Source organism: Oryza glaberrima, chromosome 5 (genome assembly GCF_000147395.1).
Source record: "Oryza glaberrima chromosome 5, OglaRS2, whole genome shotgun sequence".
Taxonomy (NCBI): Eukaryota; Viridiplantae; Streptophyta; class Magnoliopsida; order Poales; family Poaceae; genus Oryza; species Oryza glaberrima.
In genome coordinates this window covers 10,959,771-10,985,744 of record NC_068330.1, presented here as the reverse complement: position 1 = coordinate 10,985,744, position 25,974 = coordinate 10,959,771, and the positions used below count along the sequence as shown (strand labels likewise).

At 40.9% G+C, this 25,974-nt stretch overlaps 2 protein-coding genes across 2 annotated transcripts; both read right to left on the bottom strand.

Moving 5' to 3' along the window:
• Window positions 1-361: 361 nt before the first annotated feature.
• Window positions 362-1,277, bottom strand: LOC127773010 (light-harvesting complex-like protein OHP1, chloroplastic). Its single transcript, XM_052299022.1, has 3 exons — window positions 951-1,277; window positions 696-818; window positions 362-570 (listed from the first exon to the last, which is right to left on the bottom strand). The coding sequence occupies exons 1-3, from the start codon at window positions 1,095-1,097 to the stop codon at window positions 502-504; spliced, it is 339 nt and encodes a 112-aa protein (XP_052154982.1). The 5' UTR covers window positions 1,098-1,277; the 3' UTR covers window positions 362-501.
• Window positions 1,278-19,298: 18,021 nt separating this feature from the next.
• Window positions 19,299-25,755, bottom strand: LOC127774522 (uncharacterized). The gene is made up of 11 exons (XM_052300783.1): window positions 25,454-25,755; window positions 25,155-25,343; window positions 24,854-25,021; window positions 24,719-24,773; window positions 24,537-24,595; window positions 23,332-23,457; window positions 20,832-20,960; window positions 20,701-20,755; window positions 20,433-20,608; window positions 20,255-20,338; window positions 19,299-19,639 (listed from the first exon to the last, which is right to left on the bottom strand). Exons 1-11 carry the CDS (start codon window positions 25,571-25,573, stop codon window positions 19,616-19,618), a joined length of 1,185 nt encoding a protein of 394 aa, XP_052156743.1. The 5' UTR covers window positions 25,574-25,755; the 3' UTR covers window positions 19,299-19,615.
• Window positions 25,756-25,974: the final 219 nt, after the last annotated feature.

Here is a 25,974-nt window from a genome sequence, read left to right as displayed (position 1 = left end):
AGCCCCCTGAGTTCGCCCAAAAAATCGCCCCTCCACAAAAACCGGAATTCAAACTTAGCAGTACACATCACGGATTTTTCATAAACACTTAGTACCTTTGATAATTGTTCGTTTAAATCATCATATGATTCTACAAGTTGCAGAAGAAGCTATTAAGTGAACAGACTCAGGAAACACAGATTTTTCCTACCCGCCCGTTATTATGTGTATCAGATTCGTTACAAAGAATTAATTTAGTGAACAAAATCAGTCCCAAAGAGCCAGACTCAATGACATATTTAGCTATTTTAACGGAGTTCTATTTCGAAAACATCAGTATGGTCGAAGCACAATTCATTTCCAAATTGCGAAGAGAGCAGAATAGGCAGGCAAAACACCGTCAGATATATATCTCTCTGATGATACTAGTACAAACAAGAAGTGAAAATCCCTCTTTGTTCTAATAATTTCACTGCATAAATCTCATAGTATATATGGTACAAAATATATATGGACTAGCATTTAAAGAGGGAGATCAAGTCCCTTGCCGACTTCCACACCAATCATCTGAAGAATGCCCTTGTTCAGCACCTGAACAAAAAGGAAACGCAACATTCAGAAACACAAAATTCAATCATGCTCTAAGACTATGATGATGAGACAGAAACTTAATTAGCTCTATCAGCAATACGAATTAAGTGAAGTGCCCAAATTACCAGCTCCACGATGAAGGTGCCAATGAGGCCAATCATGCAGGCCCTGGAGTTCCATATCTCTGCAGTCCTGGTGAAACCCAGGAAGGGCTCACTCAGCTTTGGCTGCTTCCTCGGCACCTCAACCTGATGACGCAGTTCCAAAAATCAAAATCAAACAAACCACCATTAAATAAAAACAGAGAAGAGAGTGGACTCAATAACACAAATCAATCCAGGCATTTCGACAGTGGCACCATCAGTTTGTGACTGACTCACCCCTGCAGGCAGCTTTGCAGCTCTAATTTTGACAGATCTGGTTCTTGGCAGTTCCAGGGATAGACCAAGCTTCCTCAGAGGCTTGTGGCTCAAGATCGACTGATGTGCCAAGAAGGAGGGGGCAGCAAGTGTAGCTGTCGCCGCCATTGGTTCTGGCCTTGTTCTTGCTGTGCCCTGCTAGCCTAGCAAGGTTTTCTCTTGGGCCAATGATTTTCAGCTTCCTCTCTCCTATCTTCTTTGCAAGACGAGATGGGCAATCGTGCGTTGGTAGTCCAGTCGTTGGAGAGGCTACCATCGCTCAGACGTGGCCACACTGGAGACGCCAAAAATTTCTGCAAGAAGATAACGGGAGGACGAGCTGGCTTCCGTATTACAGGGGAGGCCGATAACTGTCCTCGTGACCTGAGAAGGAAAAAACAGAAATATTTTACTTTAGCAAAAAGAAACATTAGGGAAAAAGCTACGGATCAGCCGCACGATGTATCGGCGCTTCGTATCCATATGTTAATTATTGTCTTTGCTCTCTCCACTAGATGGATCCATATCCATGCATGCATATGCGCGTAAGTTTTAAAATATTTTTTATTCTAGACTAATTATCCGATTTATGATCTAATCATATCATTATGTTCGTGGTAATTAACTTTACAACAAGAAGATATTATAAGAAGATATTATATGATTATATTCGGATAAAAGTTCAAACGTTAAAACTCATTGTTAACTGTCAAAACATATTGTTTCATATTTGATAGTAACATTTTCAGCTAACACTAAGTTTCAACAAATTTTTAAATATTTCAATGGCTGTTTTTTATCACATAATTTAAAGTTACACCCAGTAGTCAAACTGATACATTTGACCGGTCAGATTTTTATTTAAGAAAAGAGCGTCGGATTTGTAGTTTCCTCAATTTGCCATAGTTAAAAATGTCGATTTTTGTTTTTCCTTAAGCATAAAAAAGGCCTATGTGCCAACATGCAATTTGTAAAGCCAATCGTTTATTTTTCTAAAAAAACTTGGAGATTACCTTAACAAAATTTGCTATTTGTGCCGTGGCAATATTATGCTAACCTTGCAAAATATTATATTTGCAACATTACAAGGCGACCTCGGATGCTTGATGTATATATATTCTTGGACGCCACTACACTCCATAGTCTAAACTAGGGATCCAATTCTTTCTATAACTACTATTTCTTTCCCACGTGAGGCGTATATAAGAATGCAACAACAAGGAAAGAATCCTAATAGCTAAACTTCAAATAAAATTTTCTTTCAAATTATATATCCAACCTACAATCCGATTATACCATTGTGTTCGTTGCACTTAAATCTTTATAACAAGATCTTACATCTTTATATTCTGATGAAAAGAAATATATATGTTGTACATTATTTTTATTATATATATAAGTTACTTTTATCTATATATAAATTATTTTTAGATTTGATTAAATTACTTCTTATACATTTATAATGCTCTGAGTTGATTATTTTAATTATTGTTTTTATTAAATTCTATAATTTGTGCTGATTAAATTTTATTTCTAGATAGACCATGTTTTTATCCTTACAATGGATTTACTTATATATATATATATATATATATATATATATATTACTTCGAGGCTTTATTGAATTTACTTTTATATGTCTAAGAAGTAATTTAGTGAAATTTAAAAGTAATTTATAATTTTTCATCAAAATATAATCATGTGAGATCTTGTTATAAAGATGTAATTGTTATAAACACAACAGTGTAATCAGATCATAGATCAGATGAATAATTTAAGAGAATATTTTATTTGAAGCATAAGTGGTAGGATTATATTTTCTACTTGCTTGATGGACTAGTATTATAGTTAAGGAGCTATCCGGACAAACATACGAGGGGTCTCTGGTTAGCACTAAAACAAGAGGGCTCTTTATATAGATTTTGCCTAAATTCTTACAATGGCATAATTTCAAACATTATAATGGCAATATTCTTTTTTTTTCTTTGAGGGAAAATACTTAGTTTTTCAACTGCAGGAATATAATATACTTTTTTTCTAGAAACCGGATTACTTTCTTATATCACTGAAATACATCAATTAGCTAGATTTGTGATTTGAAATTTTACGAGGCAGCTAGATTTTGCACTGTCACTTTGCTGCATCAAGTATTCCTTACTGGAGGGAGTACAAGGGACCGTTTGGAATAAAGGAGTTTTGGAGAGCACTCCGGCTCGGACGATATCTCACCAAATATCGGACACCCAGCCAAGCACCGAGCGTATGTGCATATGCATGTTGCTGCACTTCATTCTTCACTCTTCAATCATAAGGAAACTTCCCATCCGACGTCCCATGTCCCAAAGAAAATTGGTTGGTCAAATGTTCTAGTTGACCAATGAGTGTAGTTGACCAATGAGTGAAACATCAAATTATATATAGTGAAACAAACAATCAGCAACTGAAACGTTTAAAAGTTTTATGAAACATGATGAAGATACACATTGAAACATGTCGCTATCACATATGAAAAATCTAGTGTTAATGGATTGAAACATATTTTTTTCTTTCATCAAAATATAATCATGTGATATCTTGTTGTAAAGATTTAATTACAACGAATACAACGGTGTGATCGGATCATAGATTGGATAATTAGTTTATGAGAATAATTGTTTTGAAGCTCGCTAAAATGTATACATGTATGCATGTATGAGGTAGAGAGAGAGTAGTGACATATAGTTTCACCAAATTTGTGAAATATGCTGAAGAGACATATTGAAACATATCACTATCGCGTATGAAACAAAGAGTATTAATGGATTGAAACATATGATTATTTTTAATCAGAATATAATCATGCGACATCTTGTTGTAAAGATTTAATTACAACGAATACAACGGTGTGATCGGATTGTAGATTGGATAAATAATTATGAGAAAAAATGTTTTGAATATCGTTAAAGGTACATGTGTGTAGGCTTGAAAGGATGTGTGTCAGAGTCAGCCCGCCCGATTTTTCTTGTTCAGTCCGGACGTTCGAGGAGTTTTACATGAATTTCGTAGGATTAGATAAGTAGATTACGGAAAAAAAAAGTTAGAATGAGATCCAACCTTATAGAAATTGCCATTTAGGTATTTATATTTCTTAAAATTCTATGTTTTTCTTGCTATATACATATAGACACTTATATATTTCTATATTTTTCACGTGATTGTAATTCATTTGCAAATTCTTAAATTTGACTGTAATTCAGTTGCAAATTTTTAAATTTTGATTTGTAAACAATTCTCTCCCTTCAAATATATATAATTGATAATTTTCCTTTCATATTATATAGATAGGGTACTATTGTTAATTTAAAAATTAATGGTCAACTGAAGAAATTGGTACAGAGGGGGTCAAAATGAAAAATCATGTAGAGAATTATACCGGACAAAGATTGGGCACGAAATGAATTACCTCTTTTAATTATGCGTGTGGATAGCTTGTATATATCTAGAGACCATTACTATCTACCTCACGCGAATGCATCATATAGCACAATATTGCTGCGACAAAGATTGGGCACGAAATGAATTACCTCTTTTAATTATGCGTGTGGATAGCTTGTATATATCTCGAGACCATTACTATCTACCTCACGCGAATGCATCATATAGCACAATATTGCTGCGTTCAGAGGTGAAGGTTAAGAACTTCTCTCTGCACGTAAAATAGAACGATCCATTAATTAGCACATAACTAATTAAGCACTAGCTAAAATAAACTTAGAAATAAATTAATATGAATTTGTAAAGTTTTTTTCTATCAAAACTTTATTAGAAGAATACATGGTTTAACCGTTTGAGAAACATGTGCGTGGGAAAGGAAACAGAACAAGTTAGAAAGAGGTGGTAAAGAACTCACCCTTAAAGATGGGAAGAAACGTTGTATAGAGCAGTAATTTTGTACTTATAATGATAACTTTTCAGATCCAACGATTGACGACACACATCTCATTCGTCCTATAAAGCATAGTTCAAAGCGTGCATACATACTCTGTACTTCATCCGTTTCAGTTTATAAGACTTTCTAGCATTACCCACATTCATATAGATATTAATGAGTTTACACATGTATGTGGGTAATGTTAGAAAGTCTTATAACCTGAAAATTCAAAGGTAGTACTTTTTATTGATGTAACAAGCTAACCGTGAACACACACATGCACGAGCACACACTGATACATAACTTTATTTATTTATTATCATACTTGACCATATTCAAGTATGATAAGTAAATGAGATTTGCTCCGATCCAGTAAAAAGTAACTCGATGTACCGATACCTCACGCTACCAAATCGTTTCCGATCATTGGATATCCTACCCAGCTAGATCCAACGATCGAAAACGATTTGATACCGTGAGGTATCAGTACCTCGATGTACTTATCATTGGATCGGAGAAAATCTCTAAATAAATACTTTCAGCTTAGCTGATTCTGGGGTATTTGTCACTATGTCGACCCAGATGCAAACGTGATTCTCGCTGAACTCTTGAGTGACCATGGTGCCTGTCACACGTGTAAGTTTCCCCTTTTTCCTTACCCCCTAATTCATTAATAAATTACCCGGAGAAAACGTTTAATTTAACCTGGAGCTAACCTTAACTGCACAATGCAAATAATAAGCGGAATTGGCATGGTGGAATTTTCTTCGAAATTCCTCATGTTTAAATGCACTAAAAGGAATTTTATAGGAATTTTATTTCAGAGCAAAGGTGGTAGCATTTATAATCCAAAGAAATCGCCATGAGTCAATTAAATAAAATTCCTTCCTCTCCCTCCTTTGGCCGTGAGCCGTTCCCGGCTCACACCTTTCTTATTCCTGTCTCCGCTCTCGCGCCGCCGCTCCACCGGCCGTCGCGTTCCCCATTTCCTGGTTATACTCGGTCTCGCGCCGCTCTCGCAGGCCGTGTCCCAATCTAATTCTATATACCGCTGCCTTATCCTCTCCAAAAACCGGCATCGCCACCAACCTGGCCCCACCTCCTGTTGTTGCCCCCCCCCCTCCTTCTTTTGCCGGCCGTGCCGCCCTAGCATCCACCGGCCCTACTAAACCCACCACCTCCTATAAAAGCCACCCCTCACCCCCTAATTTATGTTTCTCAATTTTCGCCGTGTCCTAGCCGCCGCCCTCCTCCTCCCACCGTTGTCACACCGCCGCACCATCCCCGCTGCCGTCGCTCATCGGTGAGCTCTCCCCTCCCTTAGATCTCGCCGGCAAGGTTCACCGCCGGGATCGTTTCCATCTATTTTAATCTATTCATTGTGCTTACCCTAGTCATCACTACATCGTTGCCCTAGCCGCCACCGGCGCCTTGCCAAGCCACTACCGCACTGTCACCGTCGCGTGCCGCACGTTGCCGCCACCTAGCCGCGTCGCTCCCATGCCGCTGCCGGCCTTGCCGTGCCGTGTCGTGCCGCTGCCGCCACTTGCCGCTTGGCCAAGCGCCCAGCTGTTGACGGCCCTTAAATCATAATATTTGACCGTCAATATCTGCATATAATGAAATAAAATATGGTATCCAACTTAGTGGTAGGATTTATTACTAATCATTTCCACTAGTGTTGGTGAAATATGTGTATGTAGGTATTTTGAGGAGAAAAACATCCGTCATGCGACAAAATGCACCTCTGCACATTCAGGACACGTTTACACGGATTGGAGGCCCCATAAGTCAATAAAAACCACTTAGAATTGAGCCAAAACATAGCCCAGGTTATTGGGGGCCCATTAAGCAACCTACCGGCCAAAGGAGAGGCCAGGAGGACACTTTTTGGGTTCGGCCGAACCCGTTCTACGGCCGTTCATCGCCATCTTCCACGTGTACGCTCCTGATTACTTCCCAATGGCGGTTGCGGGGCATTTCCGACAATTCCCATCAATGTAACCGTCAATTGGAGCCTATATAAGGAGGAGTTCACTCTCATTCACAACACACAACTTTGAGCTGAATTACAAGAGGCTCTATTGTATCTTTTGTATATTAGAATAAGGTAGTGAGTGAGGGGAAGCTCCGGAGGAGTGCCCGGAAGTTTGGCGCTCATCCGACTTCTACCTCGACGAGTGTAGCTTCCTAGGAGGAATTCGGGAGGAGTACCAGAGCTGTCGGTACACTCTGCTCCGGGTTCGGAGAACTTCTTCTATAAAGTAAGCATTCGTGTTCCTTTCTTATGTTATTTAATTACTTTGTCTAAGTAAGATAGATTTCCATCTTTGCGGGTTCATTGTTTAGTATTCGTACTAAGTGCTCTAGTACTAGGACTCCGGATAGAGAAGGAAGTTCATATACAAGTATTAGAGTAGTAATTAATAACATAGACGTGGTGTCTAGGTTAGAGATTACCTTTGTTTGTTGTGTATCCCACGGATTTGTCAGAGGTAGGCGGCAGGTGGTGATAGCCCTGAATCCCGTCATAGTAATCATCCACGTTCGGATACATCATAGAGCTATAGCCGGAACCACGCGGGCAGACCAGTAGGAGTCGGTGCCCAAAGCAACAGATAGGAAATTACCTTTGCTTAGCGTAGATAAATAAAACACACAGAAAGTCCTCTCTAGCCTGCCTACCATTAGTTGTTGTCCTTTGATAGCCTTAGCCTTAGGTATATTACACACGTTCCCTGAGTTCGATATCCTTTTAGGGTCACCCTAAGGTGAAGTGCTACAGCGGTATTCCGTGCGCTTGCAGATTTATCTGTGGTCGTAAGAAATACCAACAAGCATTTCTGGCGCCTTTGCTGGGGAACGGTTGCTAATTTATCCGAGTCTAGGTCATCCTCGTATCTTTATTTTTATTTCTTCTTCTTTTATTCCTTTCCTTGATGAAGCAACCCACACTTCAAAACATTTCTGCTCCTCGGGCTGATCTTTGTGAGCCATCGTGTTCTTCAAAACCAATCCTTTCGGATGGCTATGAAATCAGTCCTGACTTTATAGCCATGGTTTGAGAGAAAACCTTCTCTGGTAGTACCAGTGAAAACCCATATCTCCATCTTCGGGACTTTGAGCTAGTGTGTTCATGCCTATCCATTGTAGGCATGACGCATGAAACTCTTAAGTGGAAATTGTTTCCTTTTTCTCTTAGAGATGAAGCGAAGCAATGGTACACTCTGTCTGTCAAGAAATTCCACGGTGAATGGGAGGAACTAAAGTGCAATTTTTGCCTTACTTTCTTTCCATTAACCCGTGTAATCAATCTTCGATTAGACATGCTTTCTTTCTGAGAGAATGAGATGGAATCTCTCGGTGCAGCCTAGGCCAGGTTCTCGCTGTTAACTCAATCTAGCCCAGACTTGTCTTTACCCGACCATGTGTTGTTACAACATTTTCAGTACGGGTTAGACAAGGAGTCTACTAAAAATCTCGATATTTCCGCCAGAGGTTCGTTCGCACACAAGACAACCGTGGAAGGAAGAGAACTCTTAGATCTGATCTTAGAGAACGATTCTTTCGGCCAAAGTGAAGCCATCCCGGAGGTCGAGATTATCCATGAGGAACCTCTGCACGTGGAGTCGGAACCCGACTTAACTGCCGAATCCTTATCCCTGTCGTAAGAGCCGGAGGAAGAAGAAATTCATCCTCTAGAAATTCCATTCCAATTCGAGGAGGATCTTTTTGAAGATTATGGGAACACCTCGAACTATTCCTGCGAGAAGAGACCACCGACCAAGGTCAATTCTGATGAACCTCTCGATAAAGCTATGCTTAAAGAGACGGTTAAGAAATTGACCACCATCATGAGTAACGAATGGTTGAGGGAAGGAGAGCTCTCATCTGAAGCAATTCAGATCCGATGCCCCTCCTCAACCATTACGTGTCTCCTTGGAGGTAATTTGGTTCGTGCTCTATATAATCCCTCTGTTGGTGCCAATATTATGTCCGCAACCTTTGCATTCGATTGCTTAGGGGACAGACCGTTGGAACCAACCGTCAAAACCTTCCGAATTTCCACAAACTCTACTACGGAAGATTTAGGGATTATCTCTGGAGTGCCCATACAGCACAGCAACGTTGAGGTCATCCTAGATTTCCATGTGTTCGACATATCTGATTTCAACATACTCATAGGCCATCCCATAGAAAAACTCTTAGATGTGCCCGAAACCGGTGTCCTCAACCTAAAAGTAGGAAGAATCGCCACCTCCGTCCCAGTGTTTTAACCAACCAACTTTGACGGAGCCTCTTCTTGTTCTTGAGCCAATTGAGGAAGTGATGGCCATTTCTCCACTCGAGCCCCCAGAATCTATTTTCGATGAATCCATCGAAGAATCCAATGAAGGGGAGGATGAATATGGAGAAACGATTGATTTGCCAAAAACGGATCAGCCATCACGAGCCCCAATTGAGCTAAAGCCCTTACCTTCAGGCCTACGGTATGCATTTCTAAACGGCGATGCGAAGTCTCCCGTCATTATAAGTGACAAACTCTCTGAGAGGGAGACGACCCGACTTATCACTGTTTTAGAAAAGCACCATGCTATTTTTGGCTATTCCCACCAAGACTTAAAAGGCATCAGTCCGACCCTCTGCACTCATCACTTTCCCTTAGACCCATCTTGCACTCCATCTAGGGAACCTCAGAGGAGGTTAAATAATGCGATGAGGGAGGTTGTCAAAAAGGAAGTCTTGAAACTCCTACATGCCGGGATTATCTATCACGTGCCATATAGTGAGTGGGTTAGCCCTGCCAAGTAGTGCCTAAGGCATGACGGTCGTTGAAAACTCGAACAACGAGTTGATCCCGCAACGAACCGTCACAGGATGGAGAATGTGCATTGACTATAGGAAACTCAACAAGGCTACAAAGAAGGATCACTTTCCGCTGCCTTTCATTGATGAAATTCTTGAGCGGTTGGCGAACCATTCCTTCTTTTGTTTCCTTGATGGGTATTCTGGTTATCACCAAATCCCCATCCATCCCAATGATCAAAGTAAGACCACGTTCACGTGCCCATACGGAACGTATGCATATCGAAGAATGTCGTTCGGGTTGTGCAATGCACCCGCGTCATTTCAAAGATGCATGATGTCTATTTTCTCTGACATGATCGAGGATATCATGGAAGTCTTCATGGACGATTTTTCAGTCTATGGTAAAACTTTCGATCAGTGTTTGGAGAACTAAGACAGGGTCTTACAAAGATGTCAAGAAAAGGACTTGGTACTTAATTGGGTAAAGTGTCACTTCATGGTTCGTGAAGGAATAGTCCTGTACATCAAATCTCTGAAAGAGGAGTTGAGGTGGACACAGCAAAAATCGAAGTAATTCGACAGCTTCCACCTCCTGTCAATGTCAAGGGAGTCCGTAGCTTCTTGGGTCATGCGGGGTTTTACAGGCGCTTCATAAAGGATTTCTCCAAAATTGCTAGACCCCTAACTGCCTTGCTAGCTAAGGATGTTCCGTTTGACTTTGATGATGAGTGTATGAAGTCCTTTAAAATTCTTAAGGAATCACTCATTTCAGCGCCAATCATCCAACCTCCTGATTGCTCGCTGCCGTTTGAAATCATGTGCGATGCTAGTGATTTTGCTGTGGGAACTATTCTTGGGCAAACTAAGGATAGGAAACACCATGCTATCGCATATGCTAGTAAAACGTTGACTGGAGCTCAGCTTAATTATGCCGCAACTGAAAAGGAGCTCCTAGCCGTAGTGTTTGCCGTTGATAAGTTCAGGTCATATTTAGTGGGAGCTAAGGTAATAGTTTACACTGATCATGCTGCACTAAAATACCTACTCACTAAAAAAGATGCAAAACCTCGGCTAATTAGGTGGATTCTTCTACTCCAAGAATTTGACATAGAAATTAAGGATAAAAAGGGAGTAGAGAATTCTGTTGCAAATCATTTGTCGCGTATGCAAATTACTAACATGCAGGAGCTACCGATAAATGACTATCTGCGAGACGACATGCTGCTGAAAGTCACAGATTCTGACCCGTGGTATGCAACCATCGTCAACTTCATGGTCACGAGGCATGTACCACTGGGAGAAAATAAGAAGAGGTTGATCTACGAGAGCCGCAGGCACTTGTGGGATGCACCTTAACTGTATAGAGTCGGTTCAGACGGTCTACTACGAAGATGTGTTCCGGTAGATGAAGGCATGCAGATCAATTGAGAAATGTCATGCTGCCCCATATGGAGATCACTATGGAGCATTCAAGACACACGCAAAGATCTAGCAGAGTGGATTCTTTTGGCCATCGATGTATGATGACACAAAGGAATTCGTTCGAAGATGCACTAGATACTAGAAGCATGGAGGGATCACTGCTCGAGATGCGATGCCACTAACATACAACCTTCAAGTCGAGTTATTTGATGTATGGGGCATCGACTTCATGGGACCTTTCTGTTAATAGTGAAATTTGGTAAGCCCAAAGTTACCATCAGCTTAGAGTCAGTATCGGCTTCAAAGTTCTAGAATCAGTCGATGGGAGTCAAGTCACCATGATGTCGTGTTCTTGGTGGAGTCGGATCAATCAAAGGAAGCTTATCTAGAAGAGTCCGAGTTCAAGAAGGATGCGACATGACAGTTTATCTATTAATTAGGCATAGTTTGTTAGTTTCCTTTTATCTTTAGGAAAGTGTGTTTAGTGTCCGATAAGGACTTTACTTTTCCCTTTTAGTTTCTTTCTTGTCCGACAAGGACTAGTATCTCCCTATGGGTATAAATATGTACACCCGGGGTCATTGTAATATATCAATCTATCGATCAACCATACTCTCGGCGCATCACCACTCTCTTTACCGAGGTTTTTACTTATCATTCGACAGAACTTGGCACCTGACGCGGGGCTGCATCGGCTTTCAATCTCCGGCGAAGGGGTAAGTCCTACATTCCGCCGGCCCTGGTGAATCTATCGGCTATGTTGGTGTTGTTCAAGGCTGCATCGCTTCGATCTCTTGGATTGCTCTGGTTTGGTTGATATATTTGCCTACCTGATATCTCAATTCTATCTCTAATTGCATTGTGTTTAGAGACGCATCGGTTTAGTTGGAACTGTCTCGGTTAGGTCTGATCTTCTATCTTAGCCGATATATCTCTATAATCGCAATGTTGTTATAAATAGATTTGTTATATCTGTCACATTAGACAGATCTATCGGCTCATTGAGTATTAGATTATCATATACAATCTCGTGCTGCATCGGTTAGGTTCAACCTACTAGATTGTTGTTGATAATATAAGTCTTGTGAAGCCGATAGGTTCATGCTAATGTTTTATCGGGGTGCTAGCCGATAAGTTATCTGGACATTGCATCGGCTCATAAGGATTACATATACATACAAGTTGGATTTAGCCGATGACAACAAAGGTTTCACTGTTTCTAATTTGTGGATTTTATGGCATCGGACCTCTAGCCAATGTATGCTTTAACCTTCGGATCAGTGCTTATTCTATTATATCATTGCTAGCCGAGTGGTTTCTATTGGATTATATTGTTATTTTATTACACCATCATCAGCCGATTGCCTTTATAACATTATTTACATCAAGTATCAGAATCTACATTGGACATATAGCCGATAGCTCAAAACTCTATCACTATCGGCTGGTATCGGCATCGGCTGAGATTGCTCTATCGGTTGTTTAGCCGATCGGCTGTTTGATCTACTGTTTACATATCTTGTCAGTTGCAGGATCAAACTGACTGGCACGCTCGCATCTCATCAATCTTTGGACCTGCATAGGAGTTAAGTCTCCCAGGCCGGTGTGTTCGATTTTTTCGTCAATACTTTCCCAAAGTCCTATGACTGCGAGTATATCCTGGTAGCCGTTGACTATGTGTCGAAGTGGGTAGAGTAATGCCATGCAGGGCCGCAGACGCCAAGCATGCCCGCCGGATGTTTCATGAGATTATCTTCCCTCGTTTTGGAACTTCGCGGATGGTGATAAGTGACGGAGGGTCTCATTTCATCGATAAGACCTTCCGAAACTTTTTGCAAGAACTTGGGGCTCAACACAACATTGCCACTCCATATCATCCCAGACAAGTGGACAGGCAGAAACGAGCAACAAATAAATCAAGAACATTCTGCAGAAGACTGAGATGGGGAAGGCATGGAAGAACAAGCTACTTGATGCACTTTGGGCATATAGGACTGCTTATAAGACGCCCATCGGCATGTCACCGTACCAACTTGTCTACGGGAAGACTTGTCACTTTCCAGTAGAGTTGGAACATAGGGCGCACTGGGCTATCCGGACTTGGAACATGGATTTAAAGAGAGCCGGACAGCATAGGAAGATATATAAGGACAGAACCAAAAGATGGCATGATAAACGAATCAAGCACGAGTTCAAAGTAGGGGACAAGGTGCTGCTGTTCAACTCACGGGTGAAGCTTTTCGGACATGGAAAACTTCGAAGTAAATGGATGGGTCCATATACCGTCGTCGATGCTTCATCACATGGAGCCGTCACGCTGCGCGACAATGAAGGTAACATCTTTAAGGTAAATGGCCATCGTTTAAAAGTTTTTCTTGATCCGTTAGAAGTTGATCGTGACTTAGATGTTGTGAATCTAGTCTCTTTTAGCTTCTACCCGGAGTCTTTAGGTCCCCCTTGATCCATTAGTTTTCAATACCGCGAGTCCTTAGGCCTCCATCTAGTTATCTTAGGTCTAGCTTTCATGAATAAAATAAAATAAAGTTGGCTCCTTGGTCTTCCAATCAAGTGAGTCCTTTTTGCTTCACTTTTGTCTTTGTTTTTCTTTTTTTGGGTCCAATAAAGCCTCCCAGATACAAAGACAAGTGTGGGGTTGATCTTGTACATCAACGCCGTAACCAAAGCAAGATCACCCCAGAAGTGCTGAGCCATGACGAACCACATAAGGAAAATTGATGCAGTCGGAACCAATGAGGGGTCAGCCAAACTTCCAGTTCGGCTAAACCACCTCTACCATGAATCGTCCTCTGTTTTATACAGAGCGCAGGTTTGCACAATTTTTCCTTTGGACATCCGTTCTATATTGAGTTTAATTTGATTATCAATTCTAAAATATCGACGATAATTAAACTAAAGCTAGAGATGGTACAATTAGAGTTCATTATCTCCCTGAAAATAACATGCATGCCTATTATTCTTTGCTCATACTTGTTTCTTGTGGTGACATATCCAATAGGGACCCCATGCTATCTAGGTAATTGATAAAGGAGATATAGTCTGATGATAGAAATCCTGCTCTTCATGTTGCACACTTGGGAATTTTATAAAATGATATATATATATATATATATATATATATATATATATATATATATATATATCCTACTCATTGATATTTTTATTCCCACTAGAGCCATAGGTTGATCATTCATGATTAGCTTGTCATTACATTGAGCGCTATCAAGTTTTGTGACCCTAGTGAAATGCTTTTCATACTTTCATGGTCAAGAACACACGCATTCCACATACACCCACCTATGCTTGACTTCTACACTGGAAGTTAGCATTCCTCATTTACCAATCATTTCATCCATCTTCCACAAAATAAATACTCCATATCATTTATGCCCCTTCCTCCAAAGTTCTTTTTTAAAAAAAAAAAGGGAAAGAAAGAGAGAGGCATGGCTATGCAAAAAGGAAGAAAAAAAAGGAAGTGCTCATACAAATATGGAGCATGATGGTGAGAAAAAAAAAAGAGATAGCCATGCACTATCCCAACTTTCAAAAGAGAAAATAAATGGAGGAGGAGGTATACAAAAGGAATTACTTTTTTTTCCATTTTCCACCCACAAATTCACCATACACATACACATGCACATTTTTTACCAGAAAGTATGTCTTGTATTTCCGTGGATCAATTATTTGACTTTGCAATATATGTGATACAAGTAATGCTCTACTCTTTTCCATACCCTGAACTCCACATAAGCCTTATTAGATGGTAGGAAAAGAAAAGGCACAATCATATGCTTTTGTGAGGAATCATACACTTTGAGTGATCGAGAGAATCAATAGAGGAGCAAAGCAAAGTTATAATTTTTGTGTTACGTGAAAAACTCCAAGTTGTTCTTCATGAAAAGTTAGGGTGACTTGAGTCAAGATTGTTCCATTTCTCAATTGCCCAGGATCGCATGGTAGACACTACAAAGATCCACAAGTACAGGTATGACTTTAAATAATTTGTTTGCATGATTATTCGTAGGGAAGTCAAAACTCTATTGTATAGTCCATAGCCTTCACTCGGGACGGGCAAAGGTTAAGTGTGGGGGTGTTGTTGACGGTCCTTAAATCATAATATTTGACCGTCAATACCTGCATATAATGAAATAAAATATAGTATCCAACTTAGTGGTAAGATTTATTACTAATCATTTCCACTAGTGTTGGTGAAATATGAGTATGCAGGTATTTTGAGGAGAAAACACATCCGTCATGCGACAAAATGCACCTCTGCACATTCAGGACACGTTTACGGATTAGAGGCCCCATAAGTCAATATAAACCATTTAGAATTGGGCCAAACATAGACCAGGTTATTGGGAGCCCATTAAGCAACCTACCGGCCAAAGGAGAGGCCGGGAGGACACTTTTTGGGTTCGGCCGAACCAACCAGTTTGGCCGAACCCGTTCTACGGCCGTTCATCGCCATCTTCCACGTGTAACCGTCAATGGCAGTTGTGGGGCATTTCCGACAATTCCCATCAATGTAACCGTCATTTGGAGCCTATATAAGGAGGAGTTCACTCTCATTCACAACACACGACTTTGAGCTGAATTACAAGAGGCTCTATTGTATCTTTTGTACATTAGAATAAGGTAGAGAGTGAGGGGAAGCCCTGGAGTAGTGCCCAGAAGTTTGGGGCTCATCCGACTTCTACCTCGACGAGTGTAGCTTCCTAGGAGGAATTCGGGAGTACCGGAGCTGTCGGTACACTCTGTTCCGGGTTTGGAGAACTTCTTCTATAAAGTAAGCATTCGTGTTCCTTTCTTATGTTATTTAATTACTTTGTCTAAGTAAGATAGATTTCTATCTTTGCGGGTTCATTGTTTAGTATTCGTACTAAGTGCTCTAGTACTAGGACTCCGGATAGAGAAGGAAGTTCCTGTACAAGTATTAGTATTAGAGTAGTAATTAATAACATAGACGTGGTGTCTAGGTTAGATATTACCTTTGTTTGTTGTGTATCCTATGGATTTGTTAGAGGTAGGCGGCAGGTGGTGACAGCCCTGAATCTCGTCCTAGTAATCATCCACGTTCGGATACATCATAGAGCTATAGCCGGAACCACGCTGGTAGACCAGTAGGGGTCGGTGCCCGAAGCAACAGATAGGAAATTACCTTTGCTTAGCGTAGATAAATAAAACACACAGAAAGTCCTCTCTCTAGCCTGCCTACCATTAGTTGTGTTGTCCTTGGATAGCCTTTGCCTTAGGTATATTACACACGTTCCCTGAGTTCGATATCCTTTTGGGGTCACCCGAAGGTGAAGTGCTACAGCGGTATTCTGTGCGCTTGCAGATTTATCTGTGGTCGTAAGAAATACCAACACCAGCCGTGCGCTTGCCGCCGCCTGCTGGTCGTGCCTTGCCGTGTCGCACCGCGCCTCGCTTTACCGTGCCGTTTGCCGCCGCTTGCCATGTTTCGTGACCGACCTAGGCCATCGGTTTTGTGAACCGGCGGTGGACCGCCCAGATGGTCCCGGCCCTAGTTCGGCCGAACCCTGGTTGGCCCCTCTGGCCCATGCTTTTCTCCTGGGGTTTGGTGGAAAATCCCTCAGCCCATATGTATGGTGAATGGGCTCATTTGAATGTGTTTCGTTAGTTTTGTGGGCCCAAAATTCTATAGGCTTGAATATGAGTTTGATTCTCCTCCTTTATGTGTATTTCATCTCCATTTTTGTGGTTTGTCACCTGTATACAAATATACACTAACGCTCGTGGAAATTGTTAAAAATAAATCCTACCACTATATATTGAATGATGAGCACCCTGCAGCGAGCACCCTGATTTTCCCCTCTCTTTCACGGTACCAATCAACAACCAATAATATATATGGCTATATATATATTGATGTGATAAATGGAGCAGCAAAATTAATCAAGACTAGTCAACTGGACAAACGACGATATAAATTCTTAAGCTTACAGAGCTTGGAAAGACTGCAAACTAAACACCACACCTCTCTACCCGTGCACTGGCAAAGCACACGATCAGAAGAAGATGGAGACCTCCTTGGCTCCAGCACGTGCTCAGCAGGGAAAATTTGCCAATCACACACTTGCGCCACTGTCGTTGATAGCGGCAACAATCAGCAGAATATTGACGATGGGAGCGCCATCGTCCCTGGCGGCGGAGGACACGACCTCGACGACGACCAAAACAAATTAAACCCTAACCTTCCCTGTAACCTATTACATGGACATATATGTGTGTGTGCACGCAAGCACCAGGAAAGGACATGGGCTCAAAGGCCCAAAACCTAATTAAACATAGACTAATTAAGTTTAGTCTTAATTAACTTGGTAACGATGCCGCAAATCTCCTATGCTGCAATAAATTAAGTAAATAAACATGCTAATGGAAAATTAGCATGATAAGATCGGTACGTGCAATGAACCAACACGTATATACCCCCATCAATGTCTTCTCTTCTATGCCCATCTGATCGGTAGCACTCCTTGTCGGTTTCTTCTTCACACAAATTTGCAAAGAACCACCGGCAACAGATACAGGTGCTTTGTCATTGGATGTTTTACATTTATGGTTTTATGTAGTTATTGGCGGCGTTAATTTGGTATTTAACAACCGTCAACAGGCGCTGACAAGGAGTGGCATTGCAACCGACGGCTACCATCACCAAGGACCGCCGCCACCAACCCCCCACCCGATCTGGTGGTCCCGAGCACCACCACTGCGAGATCTGGAGGTCTTGAGACCCGCCTTTGGTCGTCTTCCCGCTCCACCTCATCTTCGAGCCGTCCGCCGTCTCCGGCCAGTCGGATCAACCAGCGGAGAGCCTGGGGTTGCCAGATCCGGCCGATGGCCTCGGCCTCAGCGTTGTGTTAACGCCAAAATTTGGTAAACCCCGAGGTCATCATCGGCTTAGGATCCGTGTCGGCTACACAGTCATGGAATTAGCCGATGAGAATTACCACTCGCCATCAGTCGGATTCTTAGTGGATTCGGTTAAGAAAATTAATCAATTAAAGGAAGTTTATCCATAAGTGATTGATTTCAAGGAGGATGCATCATGGCAATTTATCTATTAATTACACAGAGTCAGTTAGTTTTCTTTTATTTTTAAGAAAGTGTGTTTAGAGTCCGATCAAGACTTGTATCTTTTACTATATCTTTAGAAAAGTTTATGTCTTGTCTAATAAGGACAAGTATCTACCCATTGATATAAACATGTATACCCGGGTCTCTGTAATTTATCTCTTGATCAATGGAACTTCGCGCATCACCACCCTTTTTATTTACATATTTCTCGACGAGTTCTTGTTTCGAGTTGGGTTGCATCGGCTTCGATCTCCAACGAGGGGTAAGGCTTATTTTGGCTATTTGTATCGGTAGGGCTAGGGTCTTGACACTCTAATCTTGTTGATGTAAACACCTATTTATCCTACATCTTAGTTAATCTAAGTTAATGTCTTAATTTACCTGTATCGGCCATATCTTTTCTAGGGTTTTGTTGGTATCAACTAAATTATTTCATCGATTTAGATTAGCTAAGGTGTTCATCACCCTGAAAATCAATTGAAGACTTGATTGTTTAGACTTTATGCTTCTTTTCATATAATGGCTTGATCTAATTAGTCATATTTATATCCACGTTGCACGTTATATATTTGACCTGTAAAATGTTTATTAATCATATCGTTTTCTGCAAATCTGGGCACCAAATGGTATATACAGAAGAGTACTAGCTTAACAAATTGACACTTTCTTTCTCTGACTTTGATCACATTTTGTAGTTATGTGCAAGGAAATGCATGATTAGAGTTTGTCAAAATTAGTCTCCACACGCACGTGCCACCCTTGCATCCGCGAATCTCTTCTCAGCAACTGGGAAGCCTGTCCACTAACTGCACCGAAAAATTGCACGTTGCTCTCTTCTCATCTAAGAGATCGATCGATAGAGCATATTTTGTAAGATGACCAAACAAATCTACGAGATGAGAGGGAGGGGGTGTGAGCTGCCACTCCATGTTGCCTACTTACCGCTTGGAGTTGCCCCTGCCGTTCCCGAATGTCTTTCATCACGTTATTTAAGTAAGTTATCGCACGTTATGGACTAATGAAGTAGATCAATCGAACAACAGCTCTTTGAGGCCGTCTATTCAGAAGGATTTGGCTATGTTGCGGTAACAGAAAATTTACTTCTTTAAACCATCTTACAGAAATTGAAACAGATAACATAAATCAGACAAGGTAATCCTCCGCCAACTTTAAGATAACCATCTCAGGAAAATGTCTACAACAGTCCCAACTGTAGCATTTTTTTTTACAGCGATAACAGTTACGGTAACAAACCCACTGGGTGGAGCAAAGCCTCCACAGGAACAAACCCACCCCCCACCAGTGCTTTTGTCATTCCCCACTCTTATGTCAAAGACAAAGATATGTCGATACAGCAGCTTCTAAAATAGCTCCTCTGTCACAAAATTCAAAAATCAAACTCGCCGGTAGCCTGCAACAAGATAATGTGTAACATGCATGTCAATTGTTGGAGCACCAAGTAAAGTGCCTACCAAGCATTAGTATGTAGTCAGTCTGACATAATTTTGTTTAGGGCAATGCAAGAAAATAATCAAGCTAACAAACCGACAAAAGGTTGAAACTAATTGAGCAGGAATTATGAATATTGATCATTATGTGAACAGTTAGCTATATGATTCTACAACCAATTCAAGCATCAGATTCTTTCAAATTACAAGGAAAATAGTTTTCATCATGTTGACACAAGCACCAGGGAAGGATAAGTGCAAAAGCAACTACACGGTGTATACAGAGTACATCATGCAAAAAAGACTTCGGAGTTTCATCATGAACATAAAATAAGAGTTCATGCACTATTATCAAAAAGAAAAATATAAGCCTCAGTTTCTTCACTTAAGCTTTGTTTGATGCACTATTTTCAATCCATCTTTTATTACTACAATTATGTGGCAAAATAACTAGAAATTAAATTCATGAGTACAGACAGCAAGGCATGTATCCTATAAAACTAAATAAATAAATATGCTTCCATGAATACCAAATTGTTCCACCATATCAAAGTAGATCAAAAGATCATGTTGACTACCTTGTTGAATAGAACATCTCGGCCATTTAAATGCATGATTCCATCCTTCAAAGTGCATTTCCAGCGGTTCTTTGTCCTTGTCACCTGTATAAACCAGCGAATAGATAAAGCATGACACACTAAATAGAGGAAAACCTAATCGACTTCAATATTATTAAACAAAAGGAAGCATCACTACTTTGTCAAACTGTGCGAGGACAAGGTGCTGTGTGTTAGGCTCATCCTCCCCTTGCTCAAGGTCATCTAACTCATCATCATCATCGTCATCTTCATTAAGCGGAGGCTCATCATCATCGCCTACATCATTTCTCGGTTTTGGTGTTCCAACAGCCGGTGTGGGAGCTCGGTATTCCGCTAAGGAACAAATTAAAACATGCGTAAAATCAGCAACATGGACACTAATCTCTCAAACAAGATCAAATTCCATGGTTTCATGAGAAACTTACACGATTCTCCAGGGGTATTGTAATCCTCAGTTGGAACTCCTTGGAAGTAAAATGGCTGAAATAGACACAGCCCAGTTAGTAGCGAAAATTCAAAAATATAAGAAAAAACCATTGATGAATTCGAAATATACATCATTATAGTCATCCATCCCATCCCGTTGAGGAATCGTTGGAGCAATTATTGTTTCCTTTGTGGAAGATTCTTTTGTTGCTGTTCCTTGCTTGTTCACAATGGAACTCCAAAGTTGTTGTGCGTTGTCCTAAAAAAAGGACCAAAAGGAGAATGAGGATTCCTCACACAAAATGGTAATATTAGAAGCTTGGTTTAAATTATCTAATTAAGCACTTGTTAACAGTATATGGTAAAACAGAACATGAGCAGGATGAGAACTACAGGACAAGAATAAGAATGCATCATGAATTGAAGATATGATAAATTGAATTGCAATTTACTGCATATATTCAATATATCCTCATTTCCATACAGAAAACTTTCATAAATTTTGCTCAAAAGTGTCCAAATATTTACAAAGAAGAGAAACATGAAGTTCAATTATCCTACTAACACAACGAACTCTTGAGTTCAAGCCAGTATTAAGCAAGCTCAAGAATTCATACATAAAGAGTTCTCCAGTGTGCACATAAAGTAAAAAATTCTACTGCATTGGCTTAGAAAATTACCATTAGATTTCTCAAATTCTTTTAGAAAATTCCATCTGTGGATCCTAATTGCCTCATTGATTCAGTTATCACAAACCTAATACTATACTAGCTAACTACTCGGTTACAAAGTATGATTTTCTTAGTCTGGGAAGTACTTCCAAAAACCAATACACCATCACCACTTAAATACATCAAACTACCTATCACCCAGTGAAATGTTCAGTAAAATTAGTCCAAGTAATTTCATTTCTACCAGGACAATTCTTCACACAAATGCTACCATATACGATTAGCACTGCTCATGTATAATGCTAGTATATCTCCATTACAGCAGGCCACCACACAAGATATACACTAGTGGTGATCATAAGCAGTTAACCCAGGTATGAAAACCAGCATCAGTCCATTTTCAGCTGGGGATAAGCTGATGCATGTATGATTTTCATACAACCTCAATTATTGCTGGGTTAAACGGTTTGCCTAAAACATTTTTTCTTTAACATGCCATGACATGCCCTGCCAGTTTTAACCACATATGGACGGAAGCACATGCATGGAAAATGATAGTTCTTAGGTTCAGGAACAAAAAATGAATCGATCAATATTTATGTGCTGTGATACTTGTACGCGCTTCACTGAGTGAACATTTCCAATACTGTTTTCAGTTCAATTTCCTATTCTCGTGGTGAGTTTGGTATCAGGTTGTATTGGTTATCTATCATGGCAATTAAAAGATGACATGGAACAGTACAACTCAACAGAACAAGAAAAGGAACAAAAAAATTGTGATATTTCATAATAAGGAAATTATGTGCATTTACGATGGGGATGTTAGTTTAAGATTGAAATATTGTACATGTTCTGTAGCTCAGCAAATAGTTTCTGCTATCCACTATAAAACAAGTATGTTGGTATGCTTTTGCTATAGACTGTTTAAAACATATGTGGATGTTATTCATGTAATACAGCCAACATTATATATATGCATGCCATAGAGTACAACATATCATTCATATAAAGGTTTAGACAGTTTAAACTAGTCAATCAATACATCTACTTAGATGACAAATATACTCCAATATAGTATATCAACGTGATAGGACAGACAAAAATGCAAGTACAACAAAAGAAACTGAGAGCCCTCGCATGTGTTGGAGCTGTATTATATAAACCAATATGAAAAGCATGCATCCCTCCTAACCATTAATTTATACATCAATTATCCTCATTTCAATTAGAATTTCACCACTAATTATACTTCCTGTTAATTATGCCAGACTGCCCAGCCCACAAAACCACCAACCAGACACCCACTGACAGCCTGACGCCACTCAACTCATCTCACCCCTCCCGGTGCACATGCAGCACATCCTACCGTTCCCCCTCATATTTACATCCTACTTGTTATATTTTCTTGGCTACATGGGTTCCACATGCAAACCCACTAGTTACTGTTAGAAATGTGACATGACAGTTAATGAATTTTGGATGTTTAAACTGCCATCCACTCGTGCATATGCAAGGATATCTCTTGGCATTGCAACAATGAAAAATCAACACTCTACAGAGAGTCAGACATTTGGCCATATCAAGAATTCAAAAGACCTTGGTACTAAATAGGCGGTTTGAAACAATTTTATGGACATATAACAGAAGATGAATTCATAAGAGTAGAGAAAGGCTCTATAATCTACCAAACTATATAGCCACGTACATTCTTGACATATACTAGTTGACATATACTTGCATTGCTCCAATTATTGCACCTGACTGGGTTCCATGAACCATCAAAGAGTAAGGATTCAAATCCAAACCCTCCCTTTTCAACAAGGCCTAAGGATCAGATAGGGACCAAATCTATAGTGGCATCCTTAAACAACTCTAAGGAACACTACCACACATACTTATGAGATTGAAGTGCAAGACAAATTGTGATACTGAATTGCACTTTCCATTAATGAATAATACCTTTGAGACAACAAATTCAACTATCTGATCTGCACTTCCATCTTGTTGTGGCACAAAAGAACCAGAAGGGAGCTGACCAGGATATTCATCCCTCTTGCGTTTCCCAGAGGACATCATTAGAAAATCCTACAATATGAAATAAATCAAATATGAATCCATTCTACTATAGTAGAATCAAGTATTTCAAATAAGCTAATGGTCAAATTAGTGAGAAGCTGACAAGCTGGGAAATTTGAGCTTAATGAAAGCAGCCAATAGCTGCGCAATGCAATGGATTTTGAAGCAATATGATGCAGGTTCTAAACTTCTAAAGGCACAAATATTTCGAAGAAGATACTTCAAAAAAAATCCCACAAACTCCATGCGAGTGGCAGAGGGATGGTAAACTTACCACTGCTGCTTCTTTTGTATTAATAGAGATACAAAAGTAATGTTTCAAAGTTGCAATTGGTGCTTGGTTCTGTACTGGTTAGGTTACTGGACAGGTAGTCTGGCTTAAAAATATACACAAACGCGGTTTCAATGATGGTTCATGAGAAACAGTTTAATTCCTGAAATTACGGCGAAAATACATTAAAAAAATGGGGAACCCTCTTTATTTTAAAATGTCTATCACCACCCTATAAGAGGTGGAAATTGTTCCTTTAATATATTTGATGACTATGTCCCTACTACCCATTCAAAAGGGATGCTTTACTTGCATGGGCAGCGAGTTCATGCATGTAATGGTAACATGCCAAATTAAGAGGGGTCAGAAAGTCAAGGAAAGACTAGCACAAACATATTGATGGCATTTATTGGTCACATAATGTTTAATTGTATCGGTTCTCATTGCTAGAATTGACCATAGTCTAGTCACTACCCAAATAATCCATCAGAAGTATATGGTAATAAACCAAAGATCCAAGTAAACCCATCAGAAGGATATGGTAATATAAACCAAAGATCCAAGTAATAATCTTTCTAGAATTTGGTTACCATATAAAACATATTAGCGAGTGACAACTCCAATTTCGAACACTGGATGACTGGAATGCCACTAAATATTAATCCAAGTACTTACTACATATTAGTTATTAGTAAGTTGTACTTTGTGTGCAATTGCAATTTGATTAATTCTCACAGGGCATTTCTTACCAAAAATAACAAAAACAAATGCTAACAGCAAACAAACTTCAGTTTCAACATAACATGGACATTTTTACCTTAGTTAGTTGCGGAGGCTGTCCGGTCCTATCTGGGTCCTCACGGTTCTCCACATAAGCTGCACATGAATCAAAGTTGGGAAAATCATTACTCCTACCCAGTCAATATTTCTCCAATCAGTCTAACTGCGATCGAATATTGAGATCTGAGAACAAAAACTGAGCATAACATAAGCACATACCGACATTCACATCAACGCCCAGCGGCCTCTGAGTCATCCAGGGAGAGGGTGGAGGCTGCAACATAACAATAATAAATTCCAAGCCAAAGGGGGAACAACATAAATAAATCAACAAAAGAACCAAATTGATTCTACCATGTAGGGACTCGGGCGACCAGTCTTTGGATCAGCTCCATTCATGGCCATGCCATTCCTCACGTCACTGATCGGGGAAGGGGCATAGTCTGAAGGCCCAGTGGGAATGTTGTACATCCCTGCATCTGTTCCTGGAAGAGGGGTCTGGATCGGGGTTTGTAGCGGCGTCTGCATCCAAATACAGCCGCATCAATACCCTACCTGTCAATCACTCAATTCGCAGAGATCGAGACCAATCTGAAAGAGGGGGGGGGGGGGGGGGGGGGGGGCGGGGGGCGGGGGCGGTTGAGGGATTCCTCACCGGGGGGAACAGCATGTCCGCTGTGGGGGTGGCGTACTCCTCCGAGGTGGCCTCGTAGGGCACGTTTAGGTCGTGTACCGGCGGGGTGGTTCCAGCGCCGGGGGTGCCTGCGGACGGCGCGGGAGCCGCCTTGGAGCGGTCGATGGTCCCGGAGATTGCGCCGCAGTGCAGCATCTTCATCTCCCAGAGCTAGGGTTTTCCGGGGCCCGAATCGGAGAACCAACCGTCAAATCGAGCCAACCAAGCAGCAATTCGAGACACAACTAGGGCCGGAAACCCGAGGAATCGGCGATGCTTACCGCCTGGAGCTCGTTGAGGACAGCGTCGCCGACGCCGTACGAGATGAAGTCGTCGCGGACCTTGGAGATGACGTCGTCGATGACAGAGATATAGACCGTGGAGACGTTGCTGCTGGCCATGGCGGCGGCAGCGGCAGCGTCAGCGGCGGCTAGGATTAGGGTTTGGGTGCGGGGAACGAGGAGGCGAAAGGGTGGAGGCGGGCAGGACGGCGGCGAGTTGGGGAAGAAGAGGGGGGGAAGAGGAGGAGGGAGGCGGACGAGAGAGATGGGGAATTAAGGAGAGAATATAAATAGGTTTGCATCCGGTGGCGTCACGTGGCCGGGGTATTTGTAGCCCGTCCCCCGACCACTGACTCCGCCACTACCACCGGCACCGCCTAGGAGAATTTCCCCCAAAGGACCCCTGCTCTTGCTCGGTTTTGCCTAGAAGGCTGGAAGCTCCCGATTAATGCGTTGTCTTGCCAGAAATTATGTGTGGTTGGTCCTTCCCAAAGTATGAATTTCTTTACTTTGTCATATTT

Excerpts from the sequence above, each read along its gene's own strand:
- LOC127773010 (XM_052299022.1), bottom strand. The coding sequence starts at position 1,097 with ATGGCGGCGACAGCTACACTTGCTGCCCCCTCCTTCTTGGCACATCAG. Across the intron at positions 819-950 it reads CTGCAAAGCTGCCTGCAGGG|GTTGAGGTGCCGAGGAAGCA; the intron begins GTGAGTCAGTCA and ends CTGCGTCATCAG. Across the intron at positions 571-695 it reads GCACCTTCATCGTGGAGCTG|GTGCTGAACAAGGGCATTCT; the intron begins GTAATTTGGGCA and ends CTTTTTGTTCAG.
- LOC127774522 (XM_052300783.1), bottom strand. The coding sequence starts at position 25,573 with ATGGCCAGCAGCAACGTCTCCACGGTCTATATCTCTGTCATCGACGAC. Across the intron at positions 24,774-24,853 it reads GTCGCCCGAGTCCCTACATG|CCTCCACCCTCTCCCTGGAT; the intron begins GTAGAATCAATT and ends GTTATGTTGCAG. Across the intron at positions 24,596-24,718 it reads GGGCGTTGATGTGAATGTCG|CTTATGTGGAGAACCGTGAG; the intron begins GTATGTGCTTAT and ends ATTCATGTGCAG.